Source organism: Fringilla coelebs (genome assembly GCF_963513975.1).
Source record: "Fringilla coelebs genome assembly, chromosome: 13".
NCBI lineage: Eukaryota > Metazoa > Chordata > Aves > Passeriformes > Fringillidae > Fringilla > Fringilla coelebs.
The window spans coordinates 5,513,384-5,534,301 of NC_140039.1; the positions used below are offsets into that span (position 1 = coordinate 5,513,384).

At 54.6% G+C, this 20,918-nt stretch overlaps 3 protein-coding genes across 4 annotated transcripts in view; 1 reads left to right on the forward strand and 2 right to left on the reverse strand.

Annotated features, from left to right (window-relative positions):
- IP6K1 (inositol hexakisphosphate kinase 1) overlaps positions 1-10,409 on the reverse strand; it is a 37,107-nt gene extending 26,698 nt beyond the window's left edge. For both annotated transcript variants that reach the window (XM_084214807.1, XM_084214806.1), the window contains exons 1-3: positions 10,312-10,409; positions 9,872-9,926; positions 5,522-5,621 (exon numbers count right to left, since the gene is read on the reverse strand). The gene's annotated coding sequence lies outside the window, so the exon portion shown is untranslated. The remainder of the gene's footprint in view (positions 1-5,521; positions 5,622-9,871; positions 9,927-10,311) is intronic.
- A 1,465-nt stretch (positions 10,410-11,874) lies between these two features.
- Positions 11,875-17,691, reverse strand: CDHR4 (cadherin related family member 4; the record flags this gene model as incomplete). The annotated part of the gene is made up of 21 exons (XM_084214271.1): positions 11,875-11,942; positions 12,070-12,100; positions 12,191-12,327; positions 12,399-12,409; positions 13,248-13,283; positions 13,362-13,501; positions 13,579-13,781; positions 13,855-14,002; positions 14,083-14,222; positions 14,301-14,516; positions 14,710-14,812; positions 15,105-15,255; positions 15,342-15,507; positions 15,588-15,724; positions 15,797-15,900; positions 16,308-16,403; positions 16,520-16,605; positions 16,686-16,848; positions 16,921-17,117; positions 17,251-17,271; positions 17,640-17,691. The coding sequence occupies 21 exons, from the start codon at positions 17,689-17,691 to the stop codon at positions 11,887-11,889; spliced, it is 2,394 nt and encodes a 797-aa protein (XP_084070397.1). The 3' UTR covers positions 11,875-11,886.
- Positions 17,692-18,423: 732 nt separating this feature from the next.
- Positions 18,424-20,752, forward strand: INKA1 (inka box actin regulator 1; the record flags this gene model as incomplete). The annotated part of the gene is made up of 2 exons (XM_084214192.1): positions 18,424-18,558; positions 19,883-20,752. Exons 1-2 carry the CDS (start codon positions 18,520-18,522, stop codon positions 20,750-20,752), a joined length of 909 nt encoding a protein of 302 aa, XP_084070318.1. The 5' UTR covers positions 18,424-18,519.
- Between the last annotated feature and the right edge of the window lie 166 nt (positions 20,753-20,918).

Below are 20,918 nucleotides of genomic sequence, written 5' to 3' on the forward strand. Positions count from 1 at the left end.
TCCCCTTGCACTTCATTTCAACTTAGTCTTGCCTGTTAATTAAAATTCTCAAAATCTAAAGAATTTGTGTCCCAGTACATGAACAACTAAATTGGTCTTGTTAATATGGACTCAAATTAGGGCATCTCTTTCAAATGAATGCAGTCCTGCTTGGCCGAAAATCCAAATCCTTGAGCAACTTTTCTGTTTATATGGCAGGAACAGAAAGACAATCTAGGAGCACATCAGTCCAACAGAAAGACTGAGGGGAATAAAAGCAAGATTATCCAAACAAGCTCACTTCACCCTGGTAAACAAATTCTTGTGCCAAAAGCACAAGGAGCAGTTGTTATCTAGTGGTTTGTTCTGCTACTGTAATTCTGAGACATTGATACTAAACAAAATTTGGGGCTTTCTTAAACATCTGAAAAGGCTCAGAGAAATGCAAGACAGTCACTTACACAAGAGTCCAGATTATACCAATGCTCAGGACACCACTTAATTTACTGTATGAGAAAATGGAACTGCAGATTGCCCTGTAATTTCAAGCAGACACCCATGCTACAATAAATATACCAAGGTTTGTATGGATAGGTAAAATTTTCTATGCCTACTGAAAGATGCCCTCCTCTCTCCTTGCAACCCCTTCTAACTTCACACTGCCAGTGAAAAAATTAATTCAGCTGGAAAAGGCATATTTTGGGGCCCCACTTTTTTATCTATTTTTTTTTTCCTTGAAAAAAGTCATACTTACAATGACAAAGAAAGCATTCCTCACTCTTTACCTTCTCAACACTTCCAGCAAAACAAGCTTTACCTTAAAAGTGTCATTTTATTACTATCAGTGCCTCTACATTAAGGGATTCAACTGGCAGAGATTCACTAGGTAAGGACGAACATGCTGATTAATGCAGCTGTCCCAAGCAGTTGTGGCAGAAACAACGTTATAAGCAGTTACAGCCACATAACCACGTTGCAAATCCATGTCCCCTACTTGATACCAGTTTAATTTCCCTAAGCAGGTGACCCTTGAGGGTCACAGGAAAGACAACATGAGCTGTAACTTCTCTCCTGAACACTTCACTATTATTTTTTTCCCCACGAGGAAGTACCAAAGGAAGGTACATTCTCATATACAGTATATTCTCTTGTACTGTCAATATACAAAAAAAACCAAACAAAAAAAAAAAAAAAAAAAAAAAAACCACCAAAAAAACCCCTCAAAACACTGAAAAGGAAAGAGAAGAAACAGAGCTCTGCATTAGGGGGAAGAAAATCTCAATACAAGTGCTACAAGAAAGTAAATAATGCCACGGAAAATTCAAGGATAAAGGGCAACATTTCATTTTTGAGGTTTGGCATGGGAAATAATGAGCTCTGTCATAGCAAATATACTTTGGACAAAGACAGTGCACTAAATCTGGTACTTAATTTAAGTACAATATATGACATAGTATCTGATGGGACTGAAAGCCAAGGTAGTAATTTCATTTGAAATTAAATAGATAAAACTAAACACAATTTCATACAAGGATACTCTCATCCCTTCAATGGCAGAACACACATGACACACAACCCAGGGTCACGGAAGGGATTTTGATCTGGGCCTGATGTTATCCTGTAACTCTCCTGAGGATCAGCATAATCTGCAAGGCTTTCAATCACTCATACTGAAAATCTTAAAGCTGTTAAAATACCTTGGAGTTGTTTTGTGGCTTGCACATGTTCTGGAAGGTAAAGGACAAAGAATTAACAGCAGGCCCAGCCAGCTGAGTGGAAATGAAAGGCAATCTGAACCTGAGGCTGTCTTCTCAGGAGACACATGCATCAGTCAGACAATCACAACTTCAAGCTTGGCAAGGTGCTGCATTTTTTGAAGGACAAAGCCTGGCACTTAAAAATGTCTGCAAGATTATTTTACCCAATCAGGAGCCTTTGGTACCTTCTTCTAGCAAACCTCACACTTCCAAGGTATCCAATGCAACTTGGCTTTGCAAAAGGAAATACCCAAGAAGGGAGTTCAGAACACAGTTCACTCCACTGTATTTCTATTTCTAAAGCACCTTCCAAAGGGACCTTCGATATTCCAAATCTTCATTATTACTCTCCTATACACTAACCTCGGCAGCAGGCCCCTTGAAATGCTTTGCCACACCATCAGCTCTGTTTGAGGGTTGGAAACAAGGATCTTCTCCTCTTCATTTGAAGTGAAGAATCAGACAAACAAAGCCTATATTTAACTTCCTGTTCACCAAAGCAGTCGTAAACAAGTCCCTGTAAACACTCCACAGGTCACAAATTCCCAACATCTTATCTAAATGTTAAGCTGCTGAAGTGGATCTCAAAGCTCCTTCCAACAGGCTTTCTAGTGTGCCACTTACAATAACTGAGGCCACTGGTTATGTAAGAGATGTAAAGCCAAAGCAAAAGGAAGTACGTTAAACCTGATATGCCAAATTGGTTTGTAGATGATTAGATCCAGCACCTGCATATACATTAAAAGATCTGCCCCATACACTAAAAAAGCACAGCACACTCATCTGGAAGACACACAAATTGTGGCAAGTTTGTTTTTAACAGCAAAACCTCTCTCAAGTGTCCTACAGCTACCTTAGTTTTTCACACATTAAGTTCTTCTAAAGACACTGCAAGGCCATGCTGGAGGCTGGTTTGGGTTGGGTTTTAACAGTCTGCTAAATCAGATGTATTCTCACAGCCACAATACATCACAGGCTGTAGATAGCTAGGGAAAGACAATTTCCCTTTCATTTTTTCTTCCAGATCAATACAGTGTGATAACATGTGCCAAAAGCATACCATCTCAGGCTGAAAAACACAAAATAACAAGCATAATGGCTGGAAAATAACACATTTCTCTTCCTTGAGAATCATAAAAAAACTGCAAATGACAGGAAACCTGAAACAAAGTGCTTTGCACTCATACAAGTCAACCTGGCAAGCTCACTACCATGGGACACTGATTTCTGGCAGAATTCTTAAAAGGTTTTGAATTTTCTTCTGGTTGTCATGTCACAATGGGATGAACTCCAAAAAACAAAGTCTCAAACACTTAACCATCTAACCTGAGATCTTTAATTGCCAGGTTTTAGAAAGGTATTTTAACTGCAGTGAATAAAAACCTCGGTTCACCTTTGGCTGGTGAATGATACAATACCACTAACTATTTGAACTAAGAATATTTGACTCAAACTCATTCACAAATCAGAACTAATTTTTAAGACAACTGATTTTTGTCATTAGGTGAACCAAATTGTCGACAGGTTCAGTTTTCTAAGCTGAAATTCATTGCAAGTGTCAGTGCTAAGCATGCTACAAAATTAACACACAGATCACAGGAATGGAAATTTCTGTGATCATAATTAACTAAATCTAAGAATAATTAAGGAGAAAACAGAAACCCCCAAGTGTTGTTATTACACTAAAAAAAAAAAAAAACAAAACCAGTGTGCAGAGCACCTGAAGAGAAAACTATTCAACTCTGCATGATGCATAACAGTGATAACTATTCAATCTGACTAAAAGAGAGTTAGAGGTTTTTCCTCAGTTCTATAAAAATAAAAGATGCATAAAGCATGCTTGATAATGCTTATTGGTTCACATTTAGCTTACTGTCAAATTTTAATAAGTGTATTCAGGTCAACACTTGTGGTAAGAACTGTGAAGTATTAAGACCTCAATTACATAAAGAAGATTTATGCCCAAGTAAAGGAAATGCCACTTGCACAGCGTAAGAAAACACTCTCACAATATCTGCTTCTAATGGAAAATAAAGTAAACCACTCCATTATTTGTAAAAGTAAAGGGATCCATAAACATTTTATACAGTGTAACACTTAATCTAAGTAAAATCCACATCTTTGAGACAAACATGATGTGGGTTTTATTACAGGAAGCATGGGAGTGTTTAAGAAATATCTTTAAAAAACCTGCATATGTACTGTTTCAACACAAATTGAGCTTCAGACTGCTTCAACAATTCTTTTGGGACAGACTCAAAAGACTCAAGTTAAAAGTTCTTTTTATTTCTGTATTTGTGGTATGAGAGTCAACCCCAGTGAATTCAACAGGTCTATTCCTCAGATGTGTCACACAGTTTTACACAAAGACTACAGCTTGGAAAAGTGCAATAAACCTTTCACAGCAGTGCTGTGAGGGTCTTCCAAAGCTCCAAGACTTTACCATGTTTTTAACCAACAAACCAATGCAAGAGCAGCATATCTCATCTCCTGCAAGAGCTCCAGCAACTTCATGGCAGTTACTGGATGGTTGATTCAGACACTGAGTAAGACATGGGACTATGTAGCCCCCAGGCTTCTCTCCCAAATCCTTCCAGCTTTAAATAACTCACTGACATCTGCACTCAGTGGTGCAATGATTTTGGTGCTCAAAGCTGCTTATCACCTATAGTTAGCTGTAATGAGATCATGACTGCTCCCCACACGTGCTTAAGCTGCTCAGACAGTACTGTCAAAGGACACTGAACAAACAGCCAGCCCTATCTTCTTGTGCCCTTTTTAAGATTTCTAAACTCACTTTTGGAAATGCTTGACAATACTTTGATACCAAGAATGGAATAACATTAATTGGAATTAAAGATCACATGATATTTTGCATTAACGCACTCTGGAAGTTTAAAAAATTGGGGAAAATGCAGCTCAGCATAGAACTATTGGGAGGGGGGAGGGGGAAGAGGATGTCAGAACAGAATATATAAACTATACAGTTTAGCTTTAGACCAGCATTTAAGGCAGCAGTGACAGACACAGGAGCATGCCCTGAAGAGCAGGCACCACGTGTCTCCTCTCCCTACCCCAGGAAGGTACTTGTGGAGCTCAGCTTCCCTGGTCATTACCTTCTGCATTTCAAACTAAGACCATCACCCACCAGGTCAGGGGCTTCCCCACCAGGAAACTGAACGGTGTGACAACCACTACTTAAACACACCATGTCTAAAGAAAACAAGGTCATTTGAGTCTGTTTATACCACAGATGTACTGAGTCATATCTTTGTTGATAAAGAGCTGGGGGAAAACAAATATGATTGACTTTCTTCCAAACTCAGGACAGCACGAAGTAACCTCTCTGAAACTGAAAGACTATAAGATCAGCCTTATCAACTTTCAGCAAACTAACCTCTGAAGAGAAAGACAAAATGCACACAATGATAAGAATTCTGAAAGCATCATAAGGTGATTCAGATGCAAATCAGCCACCTGAATGGCCAGAATTACTAAAGCATGAGAGAGCCTCCAATTCTTGGAATTTTAGTTGTTATTACAAAGAACTGACACCAATTTGGTGAATGAACAGGACTAAATTTTTCACTCTGTGCTACTGCACTTACCTGGATGTTCCTGTAGTATCCTTCAAAAATAAAGAGCAAAACTCCCACAAACTTTATCTACATATCCTTACTTGAAGGATAAAATTCCAAGGGAGAAGTAAAAAGCAAACAGTTTATTTCTCTTTGCATCTCTAAGATGACTGCATACATATTCTGAACTAAACAGAAAAAAGTTACCTTGGAGATGTCACCCAAGCTCCTTTGGCTGAGCAGTCACTGGAATATGGAGCCAACTTCTCACAATCAAGAGGGAGCAGGACCCCAGAAGCAAGTCAGCCTGTGAAATGATGTATGGAAACGAGTCAGCAAGTCCCAAATTAGATTTTATTTAGAGCTTTACTTGCTTGTCAATTCAGAATGTTTCAGAGCATGCCTTCCCTAGAGACTGGGACTGGAATTCACAAGTTCCTTTCAGGAAGCAAATGCCCTCACTCATTCCTGTGGGCTCTGGCAGATGCTCTTTACCAAAGCCACCAGTTGGGCTGGGGGGACACACTGTCCCCAGTTGCCTCAGCCACCCTTAGCTGAAAATTCCCAACCAGGGTGGAACAGAGCAGGATCCATGACTGTTCCTCATCAGGCAGGGATGGGCACTAGGGAAGAAAGGCTGGAGCAGAGTATATTAAACCCCAGCAGGTGAACAGGCCTGGTTGTAGGCCCCAACACAGGGGAGGTAGCATTTGGCAAAGCGGCAGGACAGCTGGTGAATGAGATAACCTTTCTAACTACAAAAGCTAAATCAGAGACAGCTTATCTACTGCAGCTCCCAAGCATGTGCAGCGACGTCCCACCAGGACAGTCACATCCATATCATAACCTCTTTCACTGCTTTTATTAGATTTGGTTGATGGATCTCCTACTAATATAATTATGGCAGCTACGTCCGTGTGATTTTTTAACAAAACAACTGCACCTGTTTTAACTACTGTGGGCACATTATACAGCTAGAGAGACACCCTGTAATAGCAAAGCTTATTCCTTTACTCCCAAAGAAGTGGTTCAAACATTAATGACACCACATTACTGATGCAAAATAAATGCAAGCTTAAGAAGCTTGTCTTTTAGACACAGTTAATGCCACTCAAAATGCATACAGAGGAGCCTGTGGAAATAAATGAAGGCAAAGGACTTGCACCTCAGTACCATCTGCAGAGTGGTTCACACCAGCATGGACTACACAGGAAGCACAGGCAGCCCAACACACTGATTAAGAGAATTGCATCTATTAGGAAGCACATCTACCCGAGGAGCACACTGGGAACACCAAAAATAACAGCTGCTGCCACATCAGAACGGCACAACACCGCACACAGGCGGTGCCTGCAAAACAGAAACCAAGCAGCCACGCACACACACTTCCTCTTCCTCCCCCCACCACCCCTACGACAGCAGCAACAAACCTGATATTAAACACTGGCCAGCATCCTGCTCTGCATTCCTGTCACATCAGGAATAGAAATGAGGGAGACTGCTAGCTGCTCCTCCATATAGCTGAAGGGCTCCTTCAGTTTACAGCACGTAGCACAAATACTCGACATGACTCTTGCAGAAGGTTCTGTCGCATTTTCTTTTCTTGAGCTCACTAGGGATCCTCTGTACTTACTAGACTTGTTTTTGATACATTCCCTCTCAAAGACTGAGAGGTCAGAAATAAAAGCAGTTGTTCCTAGACATGTTACACTATACAAACAAGCAAGGAGACAACCACACACAAACTCTGCAAGTCAAGTTCAATGCTAAACCCTGCCCAACACCAATGTGGCACTGTCAAATGCAAGAGCAAACAAATCAGGCTGCAGCTTTTTGTCAGTACCAAGTTCTGAGACTACAAATCCCAGCATTAACACTCCACTGAGATGCTCACATCTCCAACACGTTATGAGCTAATCCCTGATGGACAGATTGGGAGAATCTACTGACAGCAAGTGAAGTGCCTGGGTTACACTGCAATAATCAAGGCCTCTGTCAGATTTTCCATAGCTTCAGTATCTGCATTTCAACCACAGATGGAAAAAACACACCTCCTCTAGAGCATGGGTTCTGGATATCCAATTCAAACTTAGCACCTACATTTCTTATCCTACTGGAAGGCACAGTGAGTGCCATCCCATACCCAGTGTGCCAGTCAGAATCCACCAGATCCACAAAAACCTTTAGGCACGGAGAAACTAACTAAACACTGAAATCCGAAAAGGGATCAAACCTTTTTACAAACATTTGGTGATCCACTGGACCAAGACTGTGCCCTGTAAGCAGATGGTCAACAAACAGCCCCAAGCTTGTACAGGGCTCCTCATCCTGCATCAGCCAAGTTCAACAAGGTCACGTTTCAGATTTTGATCATTTTACCCAAAAGGAATAAGCTCTGTATTTGTGGGAGAAAAGGAAAGAAACAAACCAGGCAGCTCAGATGGGATGAGCAGAGCATACAACTGCCTGATTAAGAAGAAATTACAACAGTTGTTTAAAGGCCAATTAGCTGATTAAGGGCACAGGTACACTCCAGCCTGGGCACTTTTTTGACCTCTGAGTGCTTGCTACTCTAACCTTGACTTTTCACTACGTGCAACGCAAGACAGAATAACTTCCAAGTCAGTTGACTTGCACAATCTGCCAAGAGAGGGGATCTCAAAGCACATCTAATTTTTCCTTCTATAATATTTTTATAAGAAGGACATGTCCAGTGCTGTCCACCTGATGATCAGCCACACAATGACTCACAGAAGTAGAAGAGAGGCATGGGCACTACTGTTTCATTTAATTTTTTAATATATGCAAAAATGTGGTTTAAAATTATATTTATATGCAAGAAAATAGATAATCTAAAAATACATTGTTGCACTCTTACACAGTCACACTGCAGATTACCCTGAACTCAGATAAGACCCCATTCTAGCACCAGCCCCATTTCACTTGCACCTGCAAAATCATTTATGCACTCACAAAGGTGGGTAGAAAAACAGACAGTTTGTCTTTAGCTTGATCAGTCTGTAGGTCAGGGAACTCTGATTCTCACCTGCACAGATATAAGCAACAAGGCAAGAACCTCCTATGTGTAGCAGTCTATACTTACACGAGCTGAAGTACCTGTGAAACCAACCACATACGGAACGTGAAACCAGTGATCAGAAGCAGATCTTAAAAACTGTCCCCTTTCTCATCTCAACAGATAATCTCACTTCTAATCTCACTTCTCTTCTTCTTTGCAAGAAACACACTAAGCTGACACAAAGTGCATAATGAAAAACCAGAATGTCCAGGAGAGTGTCCCACCAGCATATCCTACTCTTTCCATCAAAGATTCCTACACTAATAACCTTGTATACATCAACTTCCCCTCCACCAGCTAAGGATCACTTCCCCTGTTCTCCCAAAAGTCCTTACTAGACAGGAAGCAAAGGCAAGGCCATGAAAAAGGACATTTCACATCAGCCTAACAGGCTCTAACCAGGATAGCATAGGCTGTTCATCCATGCACCTGGAAATGGTTGTGCTGAAAAAGCTAAGAGGGTATGAAACACGCTCCAAGAAAGGAAAAGAAAAATTAGCATTAGGACAATTCAATACATTGAAAAACAAGGATTTGTTCCAGTTAAAAAAGGAACCTGATGTTATCTTGCTTTATAGAGCTCACAACTAAATCTTTTCATAACCTACCACTTTCCTTCCAGCTCCAAAACAAAGCACTTACCTTAGGTCAGAGCTAAACTAACCCAGAAAAATACTTCACAATCAAAATAATAAGAAATTGTTACATGGGACTAGGAGAGACCTATTTAGGATTACAGTGACAACATGCAATAATGATACACCTAATTCTTTGAAGCTCAGGGTAGAATTTCTATTAAAAGGAAATCAGAATCTTAATTCAGTGATAAACAACAAGAATACCATTATTTTTCTCCATCAAAAGCCTGACCAAACACACAAGTGTTAGCATATCAGCTGCAGGTGACAGTTCACTACAATGAGACTTTCACAACACACTGCTGAATATTATTTTGTGAGACAAGCAACTATGTTTACACAGCCCTAACAATCACAGAAACATTAGACTAAAAACGAACAGAGACCCAAGCCCCCACCATTCAATGTTTCATTAGCAAAGGCCAATTATTGGAATCCAGTTCTGGAAGCTCTGAACACCAAGTTAAGCCAGGTGAACCTGAACGGAGGAAAAGCAGATGGAGCAAAAAAAAGAGCAAGACAGAAATTACAATAGCAGCACATACTAAAGCATATTGCTCAGGAGGAAGGAAAAAAAAAAAAAAAAGAGCTGATGCTGAGCTTAAAAATGAAGGAATATGGACCCAGTACCACCCACCCTAATTCAACCCCCCCCCCCCAGGAAACCCCGGGGAAGGCTGGTCCCGGTCCAGGGCTGCAGACCCAGGAGCACACCTGCCCCGGGGGACTGCCAGGCACTCCGGGTGTCCCCACCGGGGAAGCCAGCTCCCGGGGCCACCCACACCCCTCCCCTGCCGGGGGGCAGCACGGACGGGCCCCTAGCCCCACCAGCCTCCTCACCATGTTGGTTTCATGTTACCGCCGCGGTTTCCGAGCTCCTTCCTGCGCACAGCTCCTGTGGAAGGGAAGGAAGGGCACAAAGGGAGGGGACGCTCGCTCTGCCCGCTGGGCACGGCCCTGCCCCGGCACCGCGCTGCCCGGGGAACCCCGCCCCGGCCGTGCCCCAGGCGGGCCCCGCAGGGGAAAGCGCCCGGCTCTCACCCGCGCACACAGGGGGACGTCCGGGCTCTCCCCAGCCCTTCCTTACGGGGCCGCGCACGGCTCCCTCCAGTCCAGGCCCACCCCGGTGCTCGCTGCCCCCTCACCCCGGCTGCTCACGGGGCCGTGCCTGTGTACCCCCGCTCCCTTCACGGGGCCGCACCCGGGTCTCCCCTCACGGCAGCGCGCTCGGCTCAGCCCCCCGCCCGGCAGCCTGGCCAGTCCCCGCCGCCGCGGCTCACCGGGGCCGGCGCTGCCTGCCCGGCCGGGACACCGGAACGCGGAGCCCCAGCGCCGCCGCTCCCCGCCGCTCGAATCAACAACAAGATGGCGGCGCCCGGGCGGGCGGGGCCGGGGCTGGCCGTCATAGCAACCGCGCCGTCCAAAGCCCGCCCCGTCGCCCTGCGCGCCAGTCCGCACCCGAGTCCCGCCCCACGGGGCCCCTCTCGGGACGCTGATAGGTCAAATTCGGTGTCACTCAAGCGCAGAGCCTCCCCGCCCTTTCCCGAGTGCGGACGGCAGCGCACGTTAGGCACACGTGACGCCCGCCAGAGCTCCGCCCCCTTGCGGGAAGCGCCGTCTCATTGGCTGCCCGCGGAGAAGGAGGGGCTCTCGGCCAATGGGCGCGGCCCGCGCGTGCTGGGCGCGCCCCCCCGGGCCGCGGCTCCGCGCTCCGAACGGCGCTCCGCGGTCAGAACCCCCTCCCGGCCGGTCGGCACTCCCTGTTCTCCGGTACAAACTCACACCCGGCCATCCCGCGGTCCCGCACTCAGAGCTCCCCGCACCAAGCCCCTGGGGCCGCCCCGCATCCCACTAAGGCCGCCGCTCCGAGCGGGGTCTCGCCGATGGGACGCGCTCACGCAACACTTCGGTACCACAAAGGGTTAAATTCCCGGACGGTCACGGTTCCAGTGGGTTCAGGGCAAAAGGGACCCTCAGGCAAAGTAACACAGGTGACCCCTCTCACTGTGAAACTTCACGGCTGGCCCCTGTTCCCCTTCCCTCCCCTTAGTCACCTACTCCCCAAATTAGTCTCTTCCCTCTTATCCCGCCAGCGCTTCATTTCCCCAGGAGCTGCCAGGGAGGCGTCCCGTGGCGCGCTCCTTTGAAATTCAAATAACCGGTTTCCCACCTCCCGCTGACTGACGCCTTCAAAGCCTCCCGCCGCTCCCAGCTCCTCCTGCGGCGTCCCTCTCACCTGCACCCACGCTAATTCACTTTTCCTCCTAATTATCAACTCATCCCCTCTGTCGACCAGCTGCTCATCCCACCCGTCCGCGCCTGCGAGCGCTGTAACAAAGCAGAGCTTGAGGGGGACACGGGACTCGGGGCAAAAGTAGCTCAAAATTACCCGTGGCTAAGTTTTCTCGCCCCAGATAACCTCCCTGTGGAGGACTGCCCCGGCTGGGTCACATCCAGAGGCTACAGAGATGCTTCTGTGACCGAAGCAGACTTGGCCGAAGCTCTCATAACCTTTTTCGCAGTGCCAAGCCAGCTGCCAATCCTCGTCCTGAGTCGCAGCTGACGAGACAGTGCTAATGACCACCACAGCAGGACAGCCACCAGCAGCACTGCCCTGCACCGGGACTCCCTAAGGCAATCACAGCCGCCTGTGCAATCTCTGACACGTTTATTAGCGCTACACTGGCTGAGGTGGCTCAGGGTGTGGCTGCACCCCGTGTGCAGCAGGTTTGGCCACAAAGGATGGCTCTCCTCCTCGGGGGCCGTGCCAGCTGTCTGCCAGCGCCCGGCGCTCTGCCCAGCACTGCCCCCGTGGAGCTGCGGGGCACAAGGAGCCCCTCCTCAAGTCGAGCCCTTCAGATCCAGCGCCGAGCCCCGGTCATGCTGCTGAAGAGATAGTCCCTGCCGGTGCCTGGGATGGAGGCAGCACTCAGTCACCGCCCTGTGGGTTTGGTCCCCATCCCTGATGTCCCCAGACTCCTCTGCCCTGGGGGACACAACCTGAGCCTGCTGTTAGGGCTGTGGGACAGGGCACTCACATGGGTCCTGAGCATGGCCATCGAACTGCCCCTGTGGGGAGGAGACAGGAGAGGCTGCTGAGGGCCACAGGGCCCTTCTGCCTCCCTGGCAGGGCACCCACCCTCACTGCCACACACTTACTGGGCTGCTGGCATGTGGGTGTCCCTGTTCCTCCTTGCCCCCGCTGTGCTCCACCGCATCCCAGGAGCAGCAGAAGGAAGAGGGGAAGGGAGGGAATGCTGTCAGTGATGGGCTGCCAGCCTCAACCCCAAGAGATGCTGCTGGGAGAGACTTGACAGCCAGGTTTTGCCCTGCCAGCTGCACCCTATTAAGCCCATCATCCACCTACCTGATTGTCCCCTGGCACAGGAGGGGACTGTGACAGGGCTGTGCTCCCCCAAGCACCACCACCTTTCACCAGTGCCTGAGCACCAAGCAGGTCTGCCACCACATCCTCTTGTTTCTCCTGAGGAGCCCTGATCCACTCTTGTGCTTGCAGGATGCTGTGCTGGGGGAGCTGCCAGGGCCACCCACAGGGGCTGACCCTGGGTCTTCTCCCTTGCATGGTCACTACAGTGTCCCAGTGTCACCAAGCACTGTGTCCCCAAGCTTGCCAATGAACCTGGATCCAGCTATGTGTCACCCCGGGGCAGTTATGCCACTGGAGGTGACTGTTACCCTGTTATCCAGCATGTCCCCTCCTTGCTGCACAGACACTTGGCACAGGCTGGTCTAGTGTCTGTCTAGGCTCTGTCCTCTGTCACCTGTCACCATCACTGATCCTCCAGGGGTTGTGCAGCCTGCTCAGCTCTTCCCTGGGAGCCTTCCCTGACAAATGAAGCTCACCCCTGCCAAAAAGGGGCTCCCCTGGTGAGCTGCAGTGACCTCAGCCCTGGTGCCAGGACCCAGCCTTGCAGTAGCCATTGGCACCAGCACTGTGCCATCCCACCCTGTCCACTTCAGAGTTTGTGCCCCAGTCTGGCCACCGACATCATGGTCTACCGGCCAAATTGCTCTGTCTGCTTCCACAGCCCCCATCAGGGCTGCACCCTTGCCCTGGGCAGAGTCAGCTCCCTGGCACAGCAAGCCACAGCCAAATGCAGAGAATATTAAACATACCCCGTGTGCTGTGCCTCCCTGGCTGCCTGCAAGGACAATACAACTGCCAATGTGACCACCCTGGCCATACAGCACTCACCTCTTGGCCAGGAGCAGCTTGCCAGGGGCCCGGCTGCTGTGGGAGGAGCAGAAGGCAGCCGTGAGCCCTTCGCCTTGCTCACTGAGCCATGCCGTGAGGCGGGCTGGGGCTCACCTGCACAGCAGGTTCCGGGCCACGCAGCCCAGGGTGGCCAGCAGCAGGACACCAGAGATGGTCAGCACGGCCACAAACCAGGCTGGCGGGTGCCACACTGCCTCCGTCTGCAGGACAACCAGCGGCTCCTTCTGCAGCGTCTGTGGAGGCAGTGGGGTGAGGGCCGCGCGAGCTTCAAGGGACCCTGGAGCACGTCCCGGTCACGGGCTCTGCTCACCGTGTGCTGGGTGGTGGTGCTGGGTGGCACCGCGGTGCTCCGGGGGGTGACGTGCACCACCCGTGCCACCAGGCTGCTGCGTCGGCGGCCACCAGAGCCGCCCCACACCTCCACCAGCAGGACAAAGGGCTGGGGCTCGGCTCGGTCACCGGGCAGGTAGACAAGGGTGTTCCCCTCCAGCCGAAAGCGCCCATCTTCATTGCCTGGACGAGAGGGTCTGCTCAGTGTCCCACCACGGCCAGGGCTGGTTTGTGCCGTGGCTTGGCCGCTCCTCACCTCCAACAATGTTGTAGGTCAGCAGGGCGCTGTCGGGGCCGCCCTGGCACTCCAGGCGGGTGACAGGCTGGCGGCTGCCCGGGGACCCAGCCGTGATCCGCAGCTCCTGCACTTCGGGGATGCACACCGGCAGCTGGTCCCGCACAGCCTGCCAGGAGCAGGAGGAAGCGGTAGGGTGCCCCCAGTCCTCGCACCCACCACAGCCGACCCAGCGGGCTGCCCGCACACCTGCAGGCGCACAGACACGTCGCACAGACAGCTCCGCCTCTTCCTTAGGTCCAGGTCATTGTGGCTGTCCGTCAGCCGCACCGCCAGCCTGTAGCTCTTCTGCTGCTGCGAATCCAGGGCTCCCACCACGCGGATCTCGCCTGTGCGAGGCGTGAGCTGCTGGGAGCCGGTAGGTGCCAAGGGTGTGGCGGGGGCTGGGGAAGGGGCCGGGTGCTCACCAGTGCGCCTGTCGATGGAGAAGGGCTGTGCGGGGCCAGGCCTCCCCTCCAGGCTGTACTCCAGGCTGTCCTGGGGGTAGTCGCGGTCGGTGCCAACCACACGCCCCACGAGGCTGCCGAAAGCTGCTGTCTCTGGCACGGTGAAGGTGGCACTGCTGGGGCACGCTGGTGTGAATTCGTTGACAGGGGTCACCGTCACGAGCACAGGCACACGGGCTGTGTGGCACACAGCTGCTCAGCCATGTTGGCACCACCCCACAGCCTCTGCCGGGCTGGGTGACACGGGGACAGAGGCACCACCCCTGGGGTGGGCATCTCTGGGGCAGCAGGGAGGGAATGTTTTCTTCGTGATCTGCTGGTTTGGGGATTGGGAAAGGTGTTTTCCCACCCTAGGGACATAGGCACTCACTGCTCTGTTGGGTCTGCCCTCCCACTGTCACCACAATGGTGGCCGTGAACTGGAAGCCCAGAGCAGCCATGGCCTCTGAGTCATAGTCCAGGGTGGTGTTGACCTGCCAAGCCAGGAGGGGAGAGTCAGGCAGAGCTGAGGTGCTCTGCAAAGCTCAGATGCCCTGCAAAGCCAGAGTGTCCCACAAAGCCAGGGTGACCCACAAAGCTGTGATGCCAGGGGAGAAGGAGGGAGAAAGTGAGGAGAAGGAGCAGGCCTTGGGGAGCAGGGAGCCCTGAGGAGCCCTGATCCAGAACCTGACATGACAGCACATGTCACAGGGTCCCATTGTCCCACTGGGCTCTGGGGTCTGGGCTTGCTGGGTCCACCTGGGCACTGCCCATGGCCCCACTCACCTTCAGCTGTGGCCCATCCATGCAGAAGTGGGAGCGGGAGGAGGGAGGCCCCTCGAGAGCATAGTGCAGACACCCGTCAGTGCTGGTGGAGCTGGTGCACCTCAGTGTCACCAACGTGCTGCCGGGGGGCATGGTTTCGGACACCTGGGACCTGTGGTGGGGCAGCCAGCTCAGCCTCTGTCCCATGTCCTGAGTTTAGCATAGAGTCCATGCAGCCCATTCCCCCCTGAACCATACACAAAGATGGCTGGGACACATCTTGGTGCCAGGCGGTCTGTCCCCTGCACGGTGATATTGACTGTGGCGGTGGCGTGGTCCTCGGGGTGCAGCGCGTTGTAAGCTCGGATGAGGAGGTGGTCACGGATCCCCTGCAGCCGCCGGGTGCTGCGGATCTGACCTGTCACTGCAGGAGGAGCCATGGCCTCACACTGGGCACTGGGACAGGGAGAGGGTATCCTTGGGGATCCCTGCTGCCGTGCTCACTCTCGTCAATGGTGAAGAGCGCGGGAGCCACAGAAGCAAGGATGGCATAGCGGACATTGTCCCCTCTGGCATTGACCTGTGTGACCACCTCCAGGGGGCCAATGCCTCCTGTCACCGTCACAGCCCGGTGTGGCTCACTGCAGGCAAGGTGGGCATTGTGGCACAGCCTGGTGCCACCAGCACCCCCCTCCTGGCACAGCCCCACTCACGGGAAGGTGACGCGGGGACGGCGTGATGGCAGCACCTCCACCCTTAGAGCCCCGCTGCAGTTGTGCCCGTGACGATCCATCACCTCAATCTCCAACCGGAACGTCTGTGGGCCAGCACCGGGGCAGCTGTGGGACAGCCCAGGTGGCACCAACGATGGGGATGGGGACAGGAATAGCGATGGGATGGGAACAGAAACAGGAACAGAGACAAAGGAGAGGGGGCAAGAGATGAGAATGGGGCTTGGAGTAGGAACAGAGGTGGGAAGAGGCATGGAGATGGAGATGAGTATGAGCTGGAGACTAGAATGGTCAGGAATACAGACAGGGATGAGGATATGGACAGGACTTGAGATGCAGAAGGGGATGGGGACAGGGCTGGAGCACTTGTGGGTCCAGGGGGAGACAGGGGTCTAATGGGCAGAGCAGGATGTGGAGAGCCATGGCCAGGGAGGGGCTAAGCCCCAGTGGACTGAGAGGTGGCTGTGACCAGCCTGAGGTTGCTGGTGCCCACCTGGGTGTCCTTGCTGGGATCAAAACCATTGTCAGGTGCCAGCACCAGGCCCCGGCGGGTGAGCGTGAGGGGTGTGTTGCGGTTTCGGAGCCTGAACTGCAAAAAAGGAAGGTGATGGGAACCCCTGTCCCACTCCTCCATACTCGGGGTTCTGCTGTCCCCAAGGCTGCTCTCTTCTATGGGGGTGTGGCCCCCAGGGAGCTGCCACTCACCGTCAGCTCACCGAGTGGCTGTGGCAGCACCGCGTACAGGGGTGTCCGGGGCGCCACATCTGCCAACACCAGCACCACATCCCCCTCTGGAGCACAGCACAGCTGTGGGAGCTTGGTGCTGGCTGGCATCCACAGCCCCCGCTGCCCTGTGCCCCCCTGTTCCTACCTGCACTGGCAAAGGGGGTGTCACAGCGCAGCACATGCCCTGCTGTCACCCGGACAAAGAGCCGTTCTTCCACCTCATCCTCACCAGGACAAGCAGCCCGCAGGATCAGTGTGTACTGGTTCACCCGGCGGGCATCGAGCTCTGCACCAGCACGCAGTGTCACCTGCCATGGGGACACAGTCACTCAGCAGGGTGCCTGCCAGCTCCTGCCCCCCTCCCTATTCCCCAGCCACACCTCTGCCCGGAATGTGGTGGCATCCGTGGGGTCAGAGCTGATGGCGATGGAGTTGAAGGGGTGGTCGGGCTCGATGCTATCCAGGGTGACATTGGGACTGCCGCTGGAGTTGCTGCAGGACACGGTCACCTCAGCGACGCGGCTGCCTGACACTGTGTCCTCACCCAGGGCCACCACACGTGGCAGGTCAGGCAGGACTGGTGGAAGACCCCAGGGACCACTGATGGCTCATCCAGCTGTGCTTATGGAGCTCTGCTCCTGCACCTAAGCACCAGTGCAGGCACAGCTGTCCCTGGCAGACACAGCTGGGTCCAAACATCCCGCTCTTACCTGTTCCTCGGACGAAAGTCCCTGCAAAGAGGAGAGTGTCACTGCAGCCTGCCAGGTGTGCCCTGGCAATGCCCTGGGGAGGCCCCAGAATTCCCTCTGTGAGATGCTCTGAAGAAACCCCAGTGGTGTCTGGATATGCCACAGTGATGCCCAAAAGAAGCCCCAGTAACATCCTGGCAATGCTGAGGACACCGTGAGGACACCCGGGCAATGCCCTGAGCCCCTTCCCCGCCTCAACCCAGCCAGGCAGCTACCAGTCCCTCTGCCCATCCTGGGGTCAGCCCCAGGAATTTGGGAGCAACTGAGGAGAACCCTGTTGCCTTCCTCTCAGTCATCCCCCCACGATCTGGCAAAGGGTTCCCGGAACACTGTCACCTTGAAGCACCTACCCGGGGCACAGAGGCTGAGGAGGAGGAAGGTGAGGTGTCCGTGCATGCCCATGGCTCGCTGAGTGTTTGGGACAAGCTGCAGCGGGTTGCCAGGGCTGCTGGGCACCACCCCGGCCCGGCGTCATGCCGTTCATCCCCACCCGTGCTGGCCGTCCCGGCCAGGGGAGGGACAGGGCACGGCTCCAGTGCCCCCGGCTCTGCACGCCGCCGCTCCCAGCCCCTCGCCACTCGCAGCTCCGTGGGGTTTGGCTGGCACCCCACCACGCTGCTTCACCACGCGGCACGCTCGGGAACCGGGAAAATTAGCTGGGAGGTAATTTTTGGCCGTGTTCTCGTTCATTTGCAAACCAGTGCCGCTTCTCCCGGGATCCCCATTAAGCGCTATTAGTTCCCAATTAACGGGCACCGCGGCCCGGGTCACTCTTCCTTTCCCTCCTCCAGCGCCCAGCCCGGCTCTGGCAGCCCGGTGGCGTGGGGTGCCGACGGGGGATGCCTCCGCCGGGGCTCTGTACCGGGACTGCCCTCCTTCCCGGCGGGGCATACCGAGCTGCGGGACCCCCGGTGCCCGAGGTGCCGCCGGCCGGGACACGGATCCCGCCTGGCCCGGCGGTGCCCGGGTGGTGCCCGGCGCGGGACCCCGGGGCGGCGGGGAGGGGTCCGTGGGCGGGGCGGGGCCCCGGGGCGGCGGTGCCGGTGCGGGCCGGGCTCACGTTACGGCGGCCCCATTGGCCGGGGCGGGGCGGGGCGGGGCCGCCGGGCAGCGCCGGGAGGCGGCGGGCACGGCCGGGCGCTCCGTCCGCTGTCGCTGCTGCTGCTCCGCCACCGGTACCGGCGACTCTGGGAGCGGGGCCGGGAGCGGCGCCGGGGAGCAGGACCGGGCATGCACAACGCCCGCTCAGACGAGCTCGGCGCCGACCGGGTGAGTGCCGCCGCGGGCACCGGGAGGGAACGGGACGAGACGGGACCACCGTGCCCGCGCCCCGCCGCCCCGGGACTGCGGGACTGCCGTGACGTCCGGGCTCTGCCGGTGACATCAAGGCCGTGACATTACAGGCGAGGCCAAAGGCGGCGCGGGGGACGTGTGCGCCCGGTAGGACCCTGGCGGTGTGGGGACACGGGTGGCCAGCGGCCACAGTGTCCAGCTGTCAAGGTGCCAGCGGCACCGTCCCCCCGGAGCTGCAACCCTGCCACCCACCTGGGCTGCCCCGAGGGACGGCAGTGACAGGGTGGCCCTTCGGCTCTCCTGGGCCTGCCACATGCTTACCGAGCACCTCACAACCGGCTGCCCCAGTGTTCCCGGCCAGCAGCAGGACTGGGCGGCTTTGAGTGGTGGCACAATGCCACTACGGCTGGATGAGAGGGTCCCCGCCAGCGGGGAGGGGGATAGGGATTTGCACGGGGACGTGGAGAGGGACAAGGACAGCCCTGCCAGCAGCTGTGTCAGGGCCAGCCAGAGAGGACAGAATTATCGGTCCTGGAAGCAATCCCTCCTGCACACTCAGCTTCCCGCGACTCCAACGCGGAAAGGAAAGCGGACGTAACACCCTGCTTTTGGGTTCAGACAATAGGAATTCAAGAGCGAGGAGCGGCCCGGCTGCGGGAGCCAGCAGTCCCTTCCAGCGCCCGCCCGGCCGTGCTCCGTTCAGCCCTGGCTGCCTTGGTCCCCTGTATTTCCCGGCGTTTGGGGGTCCCGGGCCTTGGGCGCAGGCCTGGCTGCCCCCTGACGTCACCTGGGGTGTCCCCAGCTGGAGGGCACAGGGTGGGTGGGTGGCCCTGCCAACGCGCGGGGGCAGAGCCCCACCCCAGCACCCGCGGGTGCCCCGGGGCTGCCGCTGGCCCCGTGCCACCGAGTGGGACTCTGCCGGAGGGGCGTCCCGGCTGCCTCCCCACCGAGAAGGGGGCACTCGAGGGGCTGTCGGGGGGGGCAGTGGAGCGCCCGCTCCTACGTGCCGTGGCCCTCTGTCATTTCCCGCAGGCACGGCCGGGGCTGGGTGCCTGCTTGCTCACCCGACAAGCCGCTGCACGCCGGCCGGCTCCGCGCAGGAGCCGCAGGAAAGCGGGGCCCGGGGCTGGAGGCAAGCCGGGACCTGCGGCCCGCTCTCCGCACCCTGCCGCACGCCCATTGCGCCAGCGAAGCCCCCACGAGCCGGAGCGGGGGGGCGCGGGGTGCCGAGGAGGGCGGGATGGGGATGGCGGTGCTGGCCGGGGCGGTGGCGATGTGCTGATGTGCCCTTTCCCTGCAGTGGTGCCGGCGGGACGCGGGGCCGACGCCGCGGGCGCACATGCACGGCACGCGGCAGACGCCGCTCCACCCCGGAAGGGCGACGGGGCCGGGCCCCCGTGCCCCGCGCCCCGGCTCGGCGGCGGACTCGGCCTGCAGCCTGGATCCCGGCGGCGAGGAGGAGGACGGGGGAGGCCCGGCCGCTCGCTCCCCCCCGGCCAGCGAGCGCAGCCTGGAGTTCGACTCGGGGTACTCGGAGGCGTCGGGGGGCACGTGGAGGGAAGAGGAGGTGCCCGTGCGGCGCCGGCATCTGCTGCCCTGCCAACGGGCACACCGGCTCTCCGCCGGCCCCGCCGCCCCACCGCCCGCCCCCGCCCGCCGTGTCCGCCCCAAATCCACCTCGGACGCATGCCTGGAGCAGTGGCGGGCCCTGGAGCCCGCCGACACGCAGGACTGGACCGTAGCGCTGCTGTCGCAGAGCCGGAACCGGCAGCCTCTGGTGCTGGGCGATAACTGCTTCGCTGACCTGGTGGAGAACTGGATGGACCTGCCCGAGGTGGGCGCCGAACCGCGTCGCCGGGCCCCCGCCGAGCCCTCCCGCCGGCTGGCCAAGCCCCCCGCCTTCCTGCTCAGCCTCTCGGGCAACGTGCGCCGTAAGCTGGCCAACATGGCCCGGCCCCGGGCGGCCGACGGTGCCCGGCCGGGGGGCCGCGATGCCACCAAGCGTTTCTCCTGCCCGCTGGGGCTGGGGGGACAGCCCAAGGGCGCCTGCTTCCACCAATCCCACAGCAACATCGCCCAGCTGGCCACGGACTTCCACCGCTTCACCGCCTTGATGAACAGCCGCAGCCGCCAGCCCATCATCTGCAACGACGTTATCGGCTACATTTAGCCCTGCTGCTGCGGCCCGCACCCCCACCTTGTAAATAAACCCCCGTTTTATATGGTCTGGGCGCCACAGCATTTATTAAAAGGGAGTGCCTGTGCCCCGACTCCAGGCAGGGGCAAGCAGGGGGGTTTTGCAAGGAGGGCTATTGCAGCCTGCAGCTTTTATTGCA